The following is a 17,780-nucleotide window of genomic DNA, read 5'->3' as shown; positions in this document are numbered from 1 at the left end:
GTTGAAACCCGACAAACCATCAACAAACTCAAAGCAGAGAAGCAGTTTAAATGGAAGGATTACAGAAAGTGCTTTAGTTATAATGGAGTGTTTAAGAAACATCAAGGGAGTCTCAGATGGGAGAACCCATTTAGATGTATGGAGTGCGGGACATGTTCCTCTCAGAGTCCCCTCTTCTTCACAGCAATGAACTCAGAGGAGATCCGGCTTCAGGGCCCAGCTGAGTGTTGTCATTATCTCAAACTGGGTAACTCCTGTCTAATCTGCTCTGTGTCTGTTTCTCTCCCTGCTTCTGAGACCACTGGAAACGAGGGGGGCGTTTCTCCCCCTCCATCTCTTCTTCTGAGGAAAGCTGATCTCCTTGAGAATGGATTCCCCAATATTCGGCTTCAGACCATTCCCTGACAAAACACATTGCCCTGTGTCGTTCCAGCCTCTTGCCTCCCTTGCTCCCTTCTGCTGGTACGTGTACCTGTGTGCTGTATTTCTTTAAATGAAGGTAATGTCTCACAATAGTGAGAATAATTTTAGATATAAAGTACCTTTTGACAGGGACGCGGGTGGCACTGTGGGTTAAAACATAGGCCCATGGTTTGAATCCCCGTGACAGGGTGATCTCTGATTACTCGGTCCTTGCTCCTGCTAACCTAGCAGTTCAAAAGTATGTCAAAGTGCAAGTAGATAAATAGGTACCACTCAGGTGGGAAGGTAAACGGTCTTTCCGTGTGCTGTTCTGGTTCACCAGAAGGGGCTTAGTCATGCTGGCCACATGACCCAGAAGCTGTATGCCGGCTCCCTCGGCCAGCAAAGCGAGATGAGCGCCGCAACCCCAGAGTTGGTCACGACTGGACCTAATGGTCAGGGGTCCCTTTACCTTTAGCTTACCTTTTGATAGAGAAGGGGAGAGGGTGATTATGGATTGCTGGTGGTGGGTGAGGATTAGGGCTGGGCGATATATTGATATCTTATCCAATGCTGGTTTCTAGACCATATCCCGATAACCTGTGAAAAACAATTGATATGTCAATACACTGCGAATCGCAGTGTGTATTTTGGGATGTGCCTGGAAGCAGCCGGCAGAAAGCTTTTCTTCGTGAAGTCCCTGCAGATGCTACACTGCTGACTTCTCTCCCAGACGACAGGAATTGAAACACACACATCCATTGCCCTGTATCCTTCCAGCCTCTTTCCTCCCTTGCTCCCTTCTGCCGGATTGTGTGCCTGACTTAGATATCCTGTGTGCTGTAATTTTTTTCTGCTGAAACTGGATTTGCTCTCAGGAGCAAAGTTTTGTGCCTCACTGGGGACCCAGTGAGAACTGTATGCTTTGAAAGCTCAGTATGCTGATACTTGGCTCGTGCCCTGGAGTTGCTCTACTCAAGCATGCAAGACGGGTGCATCTGTGTGTGACTGGTTTTTGCACCAAACTCTTTCACCCCCACCACCGCATGATCTCCAAACACTGCTTCTTCACCAGAACTTCATCCCTGCCCCCTGCACATTCTGAAGAAAACTTAAAATAATGTAATTTATTGGGAGATAGTCCCCCAAGCCTTATTGCAAGAGGGAGAATGAGGAGCTGCAGGTACCCAACAGAACATTAAAAATACAGAGATTGAGGTCAACAGACAGCGAAGCAAAGTCTACTCCAAGGGAAGCCCTTCAGCTTCCAGCCTGTCCCCTCCCACAAGGGCTGAAGGAGACTTGCCATTTGGGGATGGCAGAGCTGAATGGAAGCGGGCAAGGAAGCCCCACTATCACTCCTGCCAGAGGAATAGGGTGACTCACCCCTATACTCAAAGCTGATTGACAGGAAGGAATTCCTCCCCACCCTTGTCACATGCAGCTGGGCTCACTTGCCAGAGCCACCTCGAAAGCCTGACTAGAATTCCCATTGATGTACTGTCTATGGAAAAGGAGGCGGATTCTCTGTTATGTTTCTGTGATTGTTATTAAGAAAAGATATACATTATAGTCCCAAAAGTGTAAAGCCTTGCCTCTAACGTGGTCATGTTGATACCACAAACGTACTGTGTAATGCTTTGAATGTGCTACAGAAACAGACTTTGTAAAACTTTGTACAAAATACATGGAACAAAGTGTAACTGTTGCTGTCATGACAGACCCAGTATAGACAACTCCACACTGCCGTCTACTGGGTCTACAGTATATAAAAAAACACCCATTCATGACTAAGACACTTTTATTGAATAAACCATTCTTCAAACAAAGTAACAGCCATTCACAAATAAAGACTGACTTCTCCCAGTAAGAGTTCCAATCTGACACAAAGATGGGAGCATCTTGTGGGAATGTTCAGGGTGGCAGGAGAGGATATATTGTTTGTTAATATCCTTCCAAACTTGCGGCAGCAATTTCCTTTATGAAGCAGAGCGCATTCCCCTTTTTACATGCACAGCAGATAGCTGGTTGCAGGCTCGTGTGAGCTTCTCACTATTATACAATTCAGTCTGTCTCAGATTGACTTGTACAGCTTCTGATGGATCACATTCCACACATCTTAGCACAACAGTGGGAACTGTGAACGCCCATACATGCACTGCTTGTTGCTTCCAATGCTGTTTCCTCTGTCCATTCCTGCAGCATCACAAAAGGGACAGCCATTAACAGAATGGGTGCAGCCCAGGCCCCAGCACCAGGTACTTTGCAAACGCATGAATAATGTCACTATCACCATCCACTTCACAAACGATCCTCACCTGTAACCTCACCCTGCGGCACCTCCTTCCTGACGTCCTCCATGACAGATCTACAAGGGTGGGAAACGGTGGGGTGGAAATTTATAAAAGTATGGTCTTTCTTTTGTTCAGAGTTCCCCCCTTCCTCCTGCGTGAGTGGCTTCAGACCCTGCTGCAGAAGGTCTATTAATAAAAGATCAGGGGGGATGTGGGTGGCGCTGTGGTCTCAACCACAGTGCCTCATGGTCTTGCTGATCGGAAGGTTGGCAGTTTGAATTCCCACACCGGAGTGAGCTCCCGTTGCTCTGCTCCGGCTCCTGCCAACCTAGCAGTCTGAAAGCACACCAGTGCAAGTAGATAAATAGGTGGTGGGAAGGTAAACGGTGTTTCTGTGCACTCTGGTTTTTGTCATGCACCAGAAGTGGTTTAGTCCTGCAGGCCACATGACCAGGAAGCTGTCTGTGGACAAACGCCAGTTCCCTCAGCCCGAAAGCGAGATGAGAACTGCAACCCCATAGTCATCTTTGACTGGAGTTAACCATCCAGGGGTCCTTTACCTTTCTTACCTTAATAAAAGATCAGGCATAGCAGCCGCTTTGATCCAGCGTTACTTTGGTTGGTCTCTGTTAGTTTCTCTGACTGTTGGGAGACCGACTGTTTCCTAGACGGGCTCCTCGTGCATCCCGTAAGGAGAAGGAGCTGTTTTACAATCTTTTCCACCATCATCCCTGACCACTGGTCTTGCTAGCTAGGGGTGATGTCAGCTGTAGTCCGAAAACAGCTGGAGACCCAAATTTGGGAAACCCTGTTCACCTTGAAGGAGAAAGGAGGGCTCACCTGCATCTGGAGGAATGCCAGGTAAGCCCTGCAGGATCAGGCCCAAGGGGCCCCTGTGCAAGGGCCACAGCTTCCCCACAAGTGAAGAAGCTGTAGGAAAGGAGGAGAGGCAGGAGGAGGGGGTGGGGGAGGAATAACTGAGAATGAACTTCTGGAGCCTGGGCAGCCCCCTCCCCGCCTGCTCCCGGAAGGTTTCCCGAGCCCCTCCCCTTTTCATTCCAAGGACTGGGGGACCTCAGCACCCCAGGGTTGCTTTGCTCCAGTGGGGGGAGGGGGAGCTATTTTGTTTGTTGAGGGCAGGAGTCACACTCCTGTCACATTGTGTTGTGCCTGGTAAGGGGGTGAGGCTCAGGTGGGAACGAGTTGAGAAGGAAAATATCCCGGGGTGCTGATTTACTCCGCTGCCCAGTTCGTAAGGGTGCCACTCCCCGGGGGTCCCTCCGGTCAGCAAAAGAAGGAGTCTCCAGCCAAGTTAAAGAAGCAAAGGGCGGTCAGTTGACCTGATCTTTATTTGTTGCAACAAGGTTCAAACACACCAAGAGTAGGAACCCCGAGAAGATGGTTGCATGAATTTTTAAGACTTCTCCCCATTTCCCACAATACATTTTTCCACAGCATCTTTGATGCATCACAGATTTGTCACAAAGTAGGAGTCTTTGGCATTCAGAAACATGGACCCGTCACCCAGCCCTGTCAACAGCCCCAGTTTCCCACACCTTTTCCCCAAAGTACCAGAATAATCCATAATCCGATGGATTTCTGCCTGGGGCATGTGCTGCCCTGCATCGCCTCCTGCCTCCTAAGGGATTATGGAGTCAGGGGGAGCCCGAGATCCCCGAATTCCAGAGGAGTCATTAGTCGTGGGAACCAGGAAATCGATCAAACCGTTGAATTGGGGCGATTACCGGTATTTGACGTTTCTACAGTTTTCTATATTGGATACTCGGAGGACAAGGTACGATTCATGGTATCCGCTTCTTGCTACAGTTGTATAGGCTGCTTTTCTAAGTCTCTTTGCTGTTGTGCATGGAAGGTGTCTGTGTCCACGGTCATTGTCATGGCCTTAGTCAGAGCCTGTGGTGGGGACTTGGGGTTTTGGGGGAGTCGTATAACTGTCCCCCCTTCCTGGTTTGAAGAGCACCAATTCCTAAAGCACGGGCGCACGGCTCAAGGCGTGGGGTGGGCGAGGGAAGGATTTTGCAATGTAAACATTGTGGGGTGGGGGACCCCAATTTGTAATTGGATTGCCAGCATCAGCCCCTCCCCCGCTCTCCTGATCTACAGGAGGAAGAGGGGAGAGGAAAAACCTTCCTCTCCCTCCCCCCTGTTCCTCCCCTCCCCTCCCGGCACATCCTCCTCTCACCCCGCCCCCACAACCCCAAATCCCCTCCCCAATATGTTGCTCCTCCTCTTCGCCATCCGACCTCTGTTCCGGGAATGGGGGGGGGGGTGAGCCCTCCTCCCAAACTGCCTGCTTCTCCTGGAAGTGGAGCTTCTGCGCCGGATTGCTGCTCTGCCCCGCAGCTCTAGGGGCGCGCGCTTTCGGAAAGGGGAGGAGGGGCGGCAGGTAGATCCCCCCCCCGTGGATGTTGCAGGAAAGGAAAGGAGAATCTGGAGCGAGGACAAAGAGGTAATGCGGTCGCGGGGGGAGGGGAGAAAAGGACCCAGAGACCCCCGCCAGCTCCCCAAAGCATATTTCGTGGGCCCCTTAGGCGCCTTGGCAGCGGCGGACATGGGACCCCCACCCAGGGGGTCCCCACGAAGGCCTCCTTGCCCCGTTTCCCCCGCACAGGCATCCCTGGGGCCCTGTGGGATCTGCACGGAGAAAGGCGGGCCATGAAAGGGTTAACGGGCGCGAGGGACGCCTGGATAGAGACCCCCGTGTGGCTCGTGTTGGGGGGGGTGCTCTTAATGGAGAGATGGGGCGCGCCAAGGCAGCCTCTGGGTGCAGGGGAGACTCAATGAAAGAGGGAGGGGGTCGAGGAAGTCGGGGGGAGCATCCGTGGGGCAGGGAAGGGCAGCAATGAGAGAGGGAAAGGAAGACCAGTCTGTAGGGAGGGGTCCGTGTTGGGTTGAAATAAACGACAGACGAGTGGTTGTGTCATAGATGGGAGGCATCCTCTCGAGCATGTCTCGGGGAGTCCCTTTTATTGAATATTACAGCATTGCCACATATGTGCTTGTTGCTGATTGTTTAACACAAGTACAAAGCAAAGGTTGCATATAGGTCCGCGTGGCGGACGCGGGGAATCTCCGGAGGGGCCGCCTTGCCTTCTCCCTCCCGCCCAGGAATCGGCCACCCCTTCAAGGCGACCAGAGAGGGATCCCTGGAAAGTGTGGGGTCCAGTCCCCCCACCCCTTCCTTCCAGCAAGCTCCATGCTCTTCCCACCGCATAAACACCTGCCCTGTCCAGACGCAGCAGTTCAAATCCCGAGAGGAAGAGGGGAGGGGAGAGCCCTTTTCAGAAGCCGTTCTCTGTTTCCGCAATCCCACCAGGAAACAGCCAGAAACCTTTTCCTCTCTCTCAGCATTCCATTTTTATTGTCTTTTCCAATGCCTACTTCATTGAGGATGAGGGAAATGTACATCTGTCATCAGAAACAGGGGTGCAGAGTCCATGGAATGCCTCGCAGGATTCATATAGAAGTTGCACCTCAAAAGCATTTCTGTTCCTCTTATTCTTTGAAGGCAGTGTCAGAGTGACTGACAAGCTGAGATTCTTCCCAGTCAAAGGACCCATTTTCATGATAGACAGTGCCTGTGGCTGGAGGCTCTACATACAAGGTGTGCCTATACAGGCCAAAGACTGCCAGTATTAGCACAAGTGAGGTGTGCGACCTCCCCAAATTTACAGACTGTATGTGAATGACAAGTTATGGGTGGGATTACAGTTTACGGCAGCCCTGTGATTCTCTCCACCCATAACATTTCGTTAGCTGATATTGCAGTACGAATTCCAAAATAACTACAAAACAATAACAATATAATAAGAATGATAGTATTTATATGCTGCCAATCTGGCTGGGTTTCACTAGCCACTCTGGGCAGCTTACAGTACATATAAAAGACAGCAAAACATCAGACATTAAAAACTTCCCGATACAGGGCTGCCTTCAGCTGTCTTCTAAATGTCAGATAGTTGCCCCTTTCCTTGCCCTTTGCCTGCTTCCCTGTAACTTCGCTTCTCATGGGGGGGGGGTTCAACCAGCAGAAGACCCTTGAAGGAGGACCTCAGTGTACAGACTGAGTGATGGGGGTGGAGACAAATTAAAGGTCATCACCAACAATGTGAATTGTGCTCAGAAATGTACTGGGAGTCAGTGAAGATCCTTTCGGACTGGTGTTATGTTGTCTCAGCGGCTGCTCCCATTCTGTTGTCCAGCTGCCGCATTCTGGATTAGTTGCAGTTTACGAGTCACCTCCAAAGGTAGCCCCATGTAGCACATGGCAGTAGTCCAAGCGGGAGATCACCAGAGCATGCACCACTCTGGAGAGACAGTGTGCTGTCAGGTAGGGTCTCATCCTGCATACCAGATGGAACTGGCAGACAGCTGCCCTGGACACAGAATTGACCTGTGCCTACATGGACAGTTGTGAGTCCTAAATGACCCCCAGGTTGTGCACCTGGTCCTTTTGGGGCAGTTACCCCCATCGGGTCAAGGGAGTCTCTCACACCTGCCTGCCCCCTTTCCACCTGGGACAGTATTTCTGCCTTGTCAAGATTCAGCCTCAATCTGTTATCCGCCATCCATCCTCTAACTGCCTCCAGAAACTCACACAGGACCTTCACTGCCTTCACTGGTTCCAATTTAAAAGAGAGGAAGAGCTGGGTATCATCCACATACTGGGGAACACCCAGCCCAAACCCCCTGAAGATCTCTCCCAGTGTCTTCATATAGATATTAAAAAGCATGGGGAGAAGGAGGAGCCCTGAGGTACCCCACAAGTGAGAGCCCAGGGGTCTGAACACTCATCCCCGAACACCACTTTCTGGACATGGCCCAGGAGGAAGGAGGGGAACCACTGCATAGCAGGGCCCCCAGCTCCCCTAGAGGGTCCAGAAGGATACCATGGTCAAAGGTCTCCAAAGCCGCTGAGAGATCCAGCAGAACCAGGAAACAGCTTTCCCCTTGGTCTCTAGCCCATCGGAAATCATCAAGCAGTGCAACCAGGGCAGTTTCCATCCCATTATGAGACCTGAATCCCAATTGGAAGGATAATGGTGGTAGAAGCTTTCCTGGTCCTGCAGCCCACAAAAGCTCCAGGCACAAGACGTTCATTAGCTTTGAAGGGGCCATTGGATAATTGGTGGTCTTTTCATCAAAAGACAAATATTTTGAATAACTTTACAGTGATGTATGATGTAAATAGCGCTTCTGTTTTCCAGAATTCCCCAGCCCACCAAGGATTTGAGACCCATCAAGTGTCCTCACCTGGTTTAGCCGGTCAGTGGAAGCCGTTCCTGGGATTGCTGCCCATTTTGCATGCTGACAGCTTCTGGAAGCCACAGGTGAGAGCTGAGTGGAGGGTAGAGACCAATGGTGGAAAAAGTACTCCAGAAGGTAGACTACATTTCCTCCAACAAAAGTACTACTGCTCCCCTAACACCCCAATGTTGGCTATTTGCAGTATGGTAGCGCTGCAGAGAGCTTGCTGGGGAGACCATGCATTAAAAAGGGACTCAAAAATAACAAACAAGGTTTTAATCACAAAAGCAAAAACTCCATTTACACTACATACATCAACAACAAACCAGACCCAACCACCAACCCATCCCCCGGGGTAATGGGAGAGCTAGGTGCTGCTCCTTATATACTACACCCAAATGCCGACACACCTTAATCAAATACAACTCAGCAGCACCTGCTATGTTTCACAGTTGTAAAGCTGGGTCTCATTATCTTGCTCTAGCCCTTTCTCTGGCCCCTTAAAGACATACACATCGGGTGGAACAATGATGAACCTTTACATTTAAAGAAACAATTCAACACCCAAGACATCCTATAATTATAATATTTAAGACAGATCAGGAATAAATTAATATCTCAAGAAATAACACTATTTCAGGTTGTTAATGAATCAGCACTACATATTCAAAGATGAAATTTCCACTAAGTACAGTTATCCATTTGCCTTTAATATCCAGCTTTTTCAGTGCCAGATTAGGATAGTCCTGTGTCAGGAGACGGGCACAAGATCAGGCAGCACATCATTATTATAAGGAGCAATGGGGGGGGGGGTGTTTCCGTCCGGGATTCCCATTTGCCAGCTGCTTTCCTTCTGCTGCTGCTTCTGCTCTCTCCATGGAATGAGAAGCATGTAGACTGAGGTCCAGTTCCAAGAACAGGAGCTTCCCTGAGCACCCATTCAGCTGACCCCAAGCACCAAGCCTTGTCACTAGTTCTCTGACTGACCCAGACCACAGTCCCTGGAAAAGACGAAGACCTGAGTCTCACAAAATGGTTCATATGGACCTCCTGAGACCAATGGGACTGTGCAGGTAATTCATGGAGACATATAGGTGGATGGAGGATTATGATGCAGAGGATGGGGAATGTCCAAAGGAATGATGAACCATGGAAAGAGAGGGCCTTTTCATGGAAAGAGATCAGCTGGCTTTCCTTTGAGGAAACAATTTGAAAAGGCTGTATTCCAAGATAATGCTGCTTTATTAACGATGACTGAGGATTATGAAAGGTTGCTGATGCATTACTATCATTTGGTGACATTGCATCTTCATTTCCTAAAAACTGGGAACATGGGTAGGAAGCAGGGGAATGTAGGAGTTGCTGAAATAAGAGAAGGTGCTAATGGCGCTTAATGTGTTCTCTTCCCCTTTCTTCTCTTCCTTGAAACCCAAACAGGATTTCCTTTCCTCCCACTCTGAAGAAGGAGATGGAGAAGGCAGTCAGAATTCTGAGGGATGGGGCACTTTTGTTTCATTATGTATAGACATTAAAATGTGTGAAATGTGGAATATGCTTCACTGAATGAGCACACATAGTTCACATCAGCGATCTCAAGAAGGGGAGAAACCATTTAAAGGTATGGAGTGTGGGAAAAGTTTCACAGATAGTGGAAAACGTAGAACACATCAGCGGACTCACATGGGCAAGAAAGGATTCCAATGCAGGGAGTGTGGGAAGAACTTCACTCAACATGGACACTTAAGTTTACATCAACAATTTCACACAGGGAAAATACCTTTTAAATGTCTCGATTGTGGAAAGAGCTTCAGTTGGAGAAATACACTTAGAACACATCAGAGGACTCACACAGGGGAGAAACCATTTAAATGTATGGAGTGTGGAAAATGCTTCAGTCATAGTGGACACCTCAATATACACCAGCGAACTCACACAGGGGAGAAACCATATAAATGTATGGAGTGTGGAAAGAGCTTTACTAATAATGGAAACCTTAGAACACATCAACGGACTCATACAGGGCAGAAACTATATAAATGTATGGAGTGTGGAAAGAGCTTTAGTCAAAATGGAAGCCTTAGAATACATCAATGGATTCACAAAGGGGAGAAACCACATAAATGTATGGAGTGCGGAAAGAGCTTCAGTCAGAATGGAAGCCTTAGAATACATCAACGGATTCACACAGGGGAGAAACCATTTGAATGCCTGGAGTGCGGAAAGTTCTTCAGTCAGAATGGAGACCTTAAATTACACCAGCGGATTCACGCAGGGGAGAAACCATATAAATGTATGGAATGTGGAAAGAGCTTCAGTCAGAGTGGACACCTCAATATACACCAGCGAACTCACACAGGGGAGAAACCATATAAATGCATGGAGTGTGGAAAGAGCTTTAGTAAGAATACAAACCTTAAATTACACCAGCGTACTCACACGGGCGAAAAACCATATGAATGTATGGAATGTGGAAAGTGCCTTAGTTTCAATGAAACCCTTAGAAGACACCAGCGGATTCACACAGGGGAGAAACCATGTAAATGTATGGAGTGCGGAAAGAACTTTCGTGATAATGGAGCCCTTAGAACACATCAACGGACTCACACAGGGGAGAAACCATTTAAATGCATTGAGTGCGGAAAGAGCTTCAGGCACAGTGGAAGTTTTAGAAAACATCAGCAGACCCACATCGGAGAAGCCATTTAAATGTTTGGCCTCTGGAAGGAGCTTCAGTCAGAGTGGACCCCTTGATTTACATTAACAAACTCACACAAGAGACAAACCATATGAATGTAAGGAAGTTAGTGGGAGGTACAGTGGTGCCTCACAAGACGAAATTAATCCGTTCCGTGACTCTCTTCGTCTTGGGGTTTTTTCGTCTTGCGAAGCACGGCGGTTAGCGGATTAGCACTATTAGTGGCTTAGAACTTGCAAGACATTTTCGTCTTGTGAAGCAAGCCCATAGGGAAATTCGTTTTGCGAAGCACCTCAAAAACGGAAAACTCTTTCGTCTAGCGAGTTTTTCGTCTTGCGAGGCATTCATCTTGCGGGGCACCACTGTATACAACCCCTACAAACCATCAGCAGAAATGAGGAGAAGCAGTTTAAATGGAAAGATTACAGAAAGTGATTTAATTATAATGGAATGTTTAAGAAACATCTAGGGACTCTCACAAGGGAGAACGCATTTAGATGTATGGAGTGTGGGACAAGTTCCCCTCAGAGTCCACTCTTCTTCACAGTAAGGAACTCAGAAGAAATCCGTATTCCTGCTTCAGGTCCAGCTGAGTCTGTTTCTCTTGTCCTTTTCTCTTAGCTAGGTAACTCCTGTCTAATCTGCTCTGTATCGGTGTCTCTCCCTGCTTCTGAGACCACTGGAAAAGAGGAGGGTCAATTCCCCCCCCTCCAGCTCCCAGGAAAGCTGATCTGCCTGAGAATGGATTCCCCCATACTCCACTTCAGACCACTCCCTGACGCATCACGAGAACCTTTAAAAAACAAGTAAACAAGTAAAATGAAAATCAGATAAGTGGGGAAGCCCACTTCACAATGTATAGGAAAATAAGGATATGACAAGAATTTGTTTCTATTGTTCGTTTTTCTGTTTGTGTTCTTTATTTGTGTTATAAGATGAATATTATTTTTTTGGGGGGGGGGACAAAAAAACAAACCAAAAAGCAACTGATACGGCAATACACCATAGATCACAGTGTGTTTTTGTGTTTCATGTTTGCCTGGAAGAAGCCAGCAGAAAGCTTTGCTTCGTGAAGCTCCTCCTCTTTCCTCCCTTGCTCCCTTCTGCTGGTGTGTCTGCCTGACTTAGATATCCTGTGTGGTGTATTTTTTTACTGCTGAAACTGGATTTGTTCTCAGGAGCTAAGGTTTGTGCCTCACTGGGGTCCCAGTGAGAACTGTATGCTTTGAAAGCTCAGTAAACTATTACTGAAGAAGTCCTGCTGCCCCTGTGTGTGTTTTTGACCTAAGTGTGGGACTTGCTCTACACGTGGCCCCTACCCTGCTGCTACTTAGCTCATGCCCTGGAGCTGCTCTACTCAAGCATGCAAGATGGTTTTTGCACCAAACTCTGTCACCTCCACCACTGCATGATCTTCAAGCACTTCTTCTTCAACAGAACTTCATCCCTGTCCACTGCGCATACTGAAAAAAAATTGAAATACTGAAATCGAATGGGAGATTTCCCCCCAAGCCTATTTGTAGGATGGGGAAGAAGGGGCTACAGGAACCAGGGAAGTCTCCTGGGGGGCCCATCTTCACTCATGAACCCCCTGGAGGAATCCCAGAGCTCCTGCTTATTCTGGGGTTTGGAGAAGATAGTACTTTTCCATATTCCCTGAAGTTATCAGTCAATCATGCTGCTAGGGAGTCTTCCTGCCAGAGGACCACAGTGTATATTACTATCATACTGATTTTAGTGCTCTTTAGTGAAGAAGACTCAGATCCTGGGGACTGGTGGTGGGATGGCAATGATCAGAAAGAGGGAGAAAAGGGAGCAGAATGGTTCAGACCCCATGATCCTGCACACGATATTAAGAGGGTGTTTCCCTGCCCCCCAACATGCATCACTTTAATCTTGTTGACAATGAACTGTATTTTCAGCCCAATCCCCGTTTGGAGAGCTCTTTTTGGAGCTCCTTGTATTCTGTCTTTGTTTGAACACTCCTGGACAATTTACTGCCATCAGCAAACCTTGCCCCCTCCCTGCTCACTCCTAACTCTAGATCATTTATGAACAAGTTGAAAAGCCATGGGTCCCGATACTGATCTATAGGGGACTCCACTTTCTGCTTCTCTCCATTCACAGGAGTGCTCATTTATTACTATGTGTTCCTCCCTCCCCCCATCCTTCTGTGCTGCGGAGGGAACCCTGCAGAAAAGTTATGGAGTGAATTTCACTTCCCCACACATCCAACACTGCTCAGCATTCAGGGAAATGGAAGAGGAAAGCTGGCCACAATCCAAGAGGCTGAGGTCAGCAGAAAGTGAAGCAAAGCCTACTCAAAGGGAAGCCACTTCAGCTTCCAGCCCGTCTGCTCCCACCATGGCTAAAGAAGAATTGCCATTTGGGAATGGCGGAGCTGAATGGAAGCGGGCAAGGAAGCCCCACAATCGCTCCTGCTGGAGGAATAGGGGCACTGACCCTATACTCAAAGGTGATGGCCACTTCTGGAATCTAGGAAGGAATCCCCCCCCCCTGGTCACATGCAGCTGGGCTCACTTTCCAGAGCCACCTGCAGGGCCTGCCAACAATTCCCTTCATCCCTAGTCTTGCTAGCTTGGGATGGTGGGTTCTATAGTCCAAAAACAGCTGGAGACCCAAATTTGGGAAACCCCGTTCTCCCTGAAGTACAAAGGAGTATTCACCTGCATTAGAACGTCAGGTGAGCCCTGCAGGATCAGGCCCACGGGGCCCCTGTCCTCCCAGGGGCCAAGTAGGGGCCTCTTCTGGGAAGCCCACCGGCAGCACTTGAGCACCAGAGAAGGACAGCTGCCTCTGACTGGGGAAGCACATTTCTTCTAGGGGCACATTTCTGGAGAAGTTTAGCGAAGTGTTTTAATGTTTAATGCCGTACAGTGTGATAATAATAATAATAATAATAATAATAATAATAATAATAATAATAATAATAATTTATTTATACCCCGCACATCTGGCTGAGTCTCCCCAGCCACTCTGGGCGGCTCCCAATCAAGTGTTAAAAACAGTACAGCATTACATATTAAAAACTTCCCTGAACAGGGATGCCTTAAGATGTCTTCTGAATGTCAGGTAGTTGTTTATCTCCTTGACATCTGATGGGAGGATGTTCCACAGGGCGGGCGCCACTACCGAGAAGGCCCTCTGCCTGGTTCCCTGTAGCCTCACTTCTCACAATGAGGGAACCGCCAGAAGGCCCTCGGAGCTGGATCTCAGTGTCCGGGTGAATGATGGGGGTGGAGATGCTCCTTCAGGTATGCAGGACCGAGGCCGTTTAGGACTTTCAAGGTCAGCACCAACACTTTGAATTGTGCTCGGAAACATACTCGGAATGTACTTCGGGTTAAGTACTTAATTTGTTCTGGAGGTCTGTACTTAACCTGAAACTGTTCTTAACCTGAAGCACCACTTTAGCTTATGGGGCCTCCTGCTGCGATGTATCGATGACCCTGTTGAAAAATGTATTGTGTTAAATGGGGAGAGGTGTTAAAAGTTTGTGCAACCATATGCAATTGTTGTAAGAATTTTAAGGTCTAATATATACAAAATAAATGTTCTAATAACACACACACACCACATGTCTGAATCCAATAGAAAAATTTCTGGAACAAAGTAGGAGACTTTGGCATTTAGAAAAATGAGCATGTCACCCTGCCCGTTGGTAACCCTATTTTCCCACACGTTTTAACTACCCTCTTCCCCAAAGAACCATAATAGTATTCGGACCCCCCCCCCCCCAACTGCAAGGCTTTCCTGCGCTTCTCCTTTGAATGCATCAGGATTCAATATGCTTTTCTGAGCCTCTTTGCTGCTGTGCATAGAAAGTGCCTGTGCAAATGGTCATTGTCCTGGCCTTAGTCCGAGGCTGTGGTGGGGCCTTGGGGTGTCGTTTAACCGCCCCCCCCCCATTCCTGGTTTGAAGAGCACCAATACCTAAAGCACGGGCGCACGGCTCAAGGCGTGGGGTGGGCGAGGGAAGGATTTCGCAATGTAAACATTGGGGGGGAACCCCACTTTGTAATTGGATTGCGGGATCAGCCCCTCCCCGCTCTCCTGATCCACAGATGGAAGAGGGGAGGAGGGAAACCTTCCTCTCCCTCCCCCCTGTTCCTCCCCTCCCCTCCCGGCACATCCTTCCCTCACCCCGCCCCCACAATCCCAAATCCCCTCCCCAATATGTTGCCCCTCCTCCTCGCCATCCGACCTCTGTTCCGGGAATAGAACTCTGTTCCCAACCTGCCTGCTTCTCCCGGAAGTGGAGCTTCCACTCCGGATTGCTGCTCTGCGCCGTAGCTCTAGGGGCGCGCGCTTTCGGAAAGGGGAGGAGGGGCGGCAGGCGACACCGCCCCCCCCCAGGTGGATGTTGCAGGAAAGGAAAGGAGCATCTGGAGCGAGGAGAAAGAGGTAAAGGGGTCGCGGGGGGGGGGGGAGGACAGAAAAGGACCCAGGTAGGGACGCCGCGCCAGCTCCCCAAAGCGCCTTTCATGCGTCCCGTCGGCATGGCCTAGATCCCTGCATCCGTGCTGCGCCTTGGCAGCGGCGGACATGGGGCGCCCACCGAGGGGGTCCCCACGAGGGCCCCTTTGCCCCGTTTCCCCCACGAAGGGATCCCTGGGTCCCTGTGGGATCTGCACGGAGAAAGGCGGGTCATGAAAGGGTTAACGGGCTCGAGGGACGCCTGGATAGAGACCCCCCTGTGGCTTCCTTCTTGCAAGCTGCATCCTCTTCACGCCCCCATAAACCCCTGCCCTGCCCAGTCGCTGAGCTTCAAATCCGGAGAGGAAGAAGGGAGGGGAGAGGCCTTCTCAGAAGCGGCTCTTGGTTTCCGCAATCCCCCCCCCCCAGCAGCCAGAAACCTTTTCCTCTCTCTCAGGCTTCCATCTTTATTGTCTTTTCCACTGCATGGTTCATTGAGGATGAGGATAATGTACACCTGTCATCAGAAACAGGGGTGCAGAGTCCATGGAATGGCTCTCAGGCTTGATACAGAAGTTGCACCTCAAAAGCATTTCTGTTCCTCTTATTCTTTGTAGGGAATGTCAGAGTGACTGACAAGCTGAGATTCTTCCCAGTCAAAGGACCCATTTTCATGATAGACAGTGCCTGTGGCTGGAGGCTCTACATACAAGGTGTGCCTATACAGGCCAAAAACTGCCAGTATTAGCACAAGTGAGGTATTTGACCTCCCCTTATTTACAGACTGTATGTAAATGAGAAGTAGTGGGTGGGATTACTGTTTATGGCATCCCTGTGATTTTCTCCACCCATGACATTTTGTGAGCTGATATGGCAGTACAAAATCCAAAATAACTACAAAAGAATAACAATATAATACGAATGATTGTAGTATTTCATAGAATCATAGAATCATAGAATCATAGAGTTGGAAGAGACCACAAGGGCCATCGAGTCCAACCCCCTGCCAAGCAGGAAACACCTTGCCTAACTGGCTGGGTTTCACCAGCCACTCTGGGCAGCTTACAGTACCTATAAATGACAGTAAAACATCAGACATTAAAAACCTCCTGATACAGGGCTGCCTTCAGCTGTCCCCTAAATGCAGATAGTTGCCCATTTCCTTGCCCTCTGCCTGCTTCCCTGTAACTTCGCTTCTCACGGGGTGTTTTGAACCAGCAGAAGACCCTCGAAGGAGGACCTCAGTGTACAGACTGAACGATGGGGGTGGAGACACTCCTTCAGGTCTATCGAGAGTGAGGCTGTAGGGCTTTAGGTCAATGATCTTGCTGCTCCACAATGATCTCCAGAGCAAGTCCAACATACAATTAGCAGAGTAGGAAATAAAGCTCAGAGACAGCAAAAAATTCCTTCAGCAAATAAATTTGTGACTGAAGGCATAACAGGAATCTATGCCTGAAAAATGCAACCGAGGCAATTTAAAGGTTAGCACCAACAATGTGAATTGTGCTCAGAAATGTACTGGGAGTCAGTGAAGATCCTTTCAGACTGGTGTTATGCTGTCTCAGCGGCTTCTCCCATTCTGTTGTCCAGCTGCCGCATTCTGGATTAGTTGCAGTTTACGAGTCACCTCCAAAGGTAGCCCCATGTAGCACATGGCAGTAGTCCAAGCGGGCGATCACCAGAGCATGCACCACTCTGGAGAGACAGTCTGCTGTCAGGTAGGGTCTCATCCTGCATACCAGATGGAACTGGCAGACAGCTGCCCTGGACACAGAATTGACCTGTGCCTACATGGACAGTTGTGAGTCCTAAATGACCCCCAGGTTGTGCATCTGGTCCTTTTGGGGCAGTTACCCCCATCGGGTCAAGGGAGTCTCTCACACCTGCCTGCCCCCTTTCGCCCTGGGACAGTATTTCTGCCTTGTCAAGATTCAGCCTCAATCTGTTATCCGCCATCCATCCTCTAACTGCCTCCAGAAACTCACACAGGACCTTCACTGCCTTCACTGGTTCCAATTTAAAAGAGAGGAAGAACTGGGTATCATCCACATACTGGGGAACACCCAGCCCAAACCCCCTGAAGATCTCTCCCAGTGTCTTCATATAGATATTAAAAAGCATGGGGAGAAGAAGGAGCCCTGAGGTACCCCACAAGTGAGACCCCAGGGTCAGAACACTCATCCCCCAACACCACTTTCTGGATATGGCCCAGGAGGAAGGAGGGGAACCACTGCATAGCAGAGCCTCCAGCTCCCCTAGAGGGTCCAGTAGGATACCATGGTCAAAGGTCTCCAAAGCCGCTGAGAGATCCAGCAGAACCAGGAAACAGCTTTCCCCTTGGTCTCTAGCCCATCGGAAATCATCAAGCAGTGCAACCAGGGCAGTTTCCATCCCATTATGAGACCTGAATCCCAATTGGAAGGATAATGGTGGTAGAAGCTTTCCTGGTCCTGCAGCCCACAAAAGCTCCAGGCACAAGATGTTCATTAGCTTTGAAGGGGCCATTGGATAATTGGTGGTCTTTTCTTCAAAAGACAAATATTTTGAATAACTTTACAGTGATCTATGATGTAAATAGCGCTTCTGTTTTCCAGAATTCCCCAGCCCACCAAGGATTTGAGACCCATCAAGTGTCCTCACCTGGTTTAGCCGGTCAGTGGAAGCCGTTCCTGGGATTGCTG

At 49.0% G+C, this 17,780-nt stretch overlaps 2 protein-coding genes across 9 annotated transcripts in view; both read left to right on the top strand.

Moving 5' to 3' along the window:
* Window positions 1-224, top strand: part of LOC308596854 (uncharacterized protein) — a gene marked incomplete at its 3' end in the record, with an annotated part of 40,124 nt that extends 39,900 nt beyond the window's left edge. Inside the window, exon 5 of the mRNA XM_081212161.1 lies at window positions 185-224. Within this exon, the coding sequence (XP_081068287.1) occupies window positions 185-224 (40 nt within the window). The remainder of the gene's footprint in view (window positions 1-184) is intronic.
* The window catches only part of LOC308595735 (uncharacterized protein), a 40,603-nt gene extending 29,891 nt beyond the window's left edge, over window positions 1-10,712 (top strand). For 2 of the 8 annotated variants that reach the window (XM_081210408.1, XM_081210404.1), the window contains exon 3: window positions 9,402-10,712. In XM_081210408.1, coding sequence (XP_081066534.1) covers window positions 9,528-10,670 — 1,143 coding nt within the window. In that variant the 5' untranslated portion in view covers window positions 9,402-9,527 and the 3' untranslated portion in view covers window positions 10,671-10,712. Of the gene's footprint in view, window positions 1-5,095; window positions 5,167-6,225; window positions 6,367-7,924; window positions 8,048-9,401 lie in introns of those variants that run through there. The other 6 variants (XM_081210403.1, XM_081210401.1, XM_081210402.1 and 3 more) reach the window with 6 other exon arrangements.
* The last annotated feature ends 7,068 nt before the right edge of the window (window positions 10,713-17,780 follow it).

Source organism: Podarcis bocagei (genome assembly GCF_964188305.1).
Source record: "Podarcis bocagei genome assembly, chromosome: 10".
Classification (NCBI taxonomy): Eukaryota; Metazoa; Chordata; class Lepidosauria; order Squamata; family Lacertidae; genus Podarcis; species Podarcis bocagei.
The sequence above is the reverse complement of the archived record's forward strand: the minus strand, read 5'-3'. Positions and strand labels throughout refer to the sequence as shown.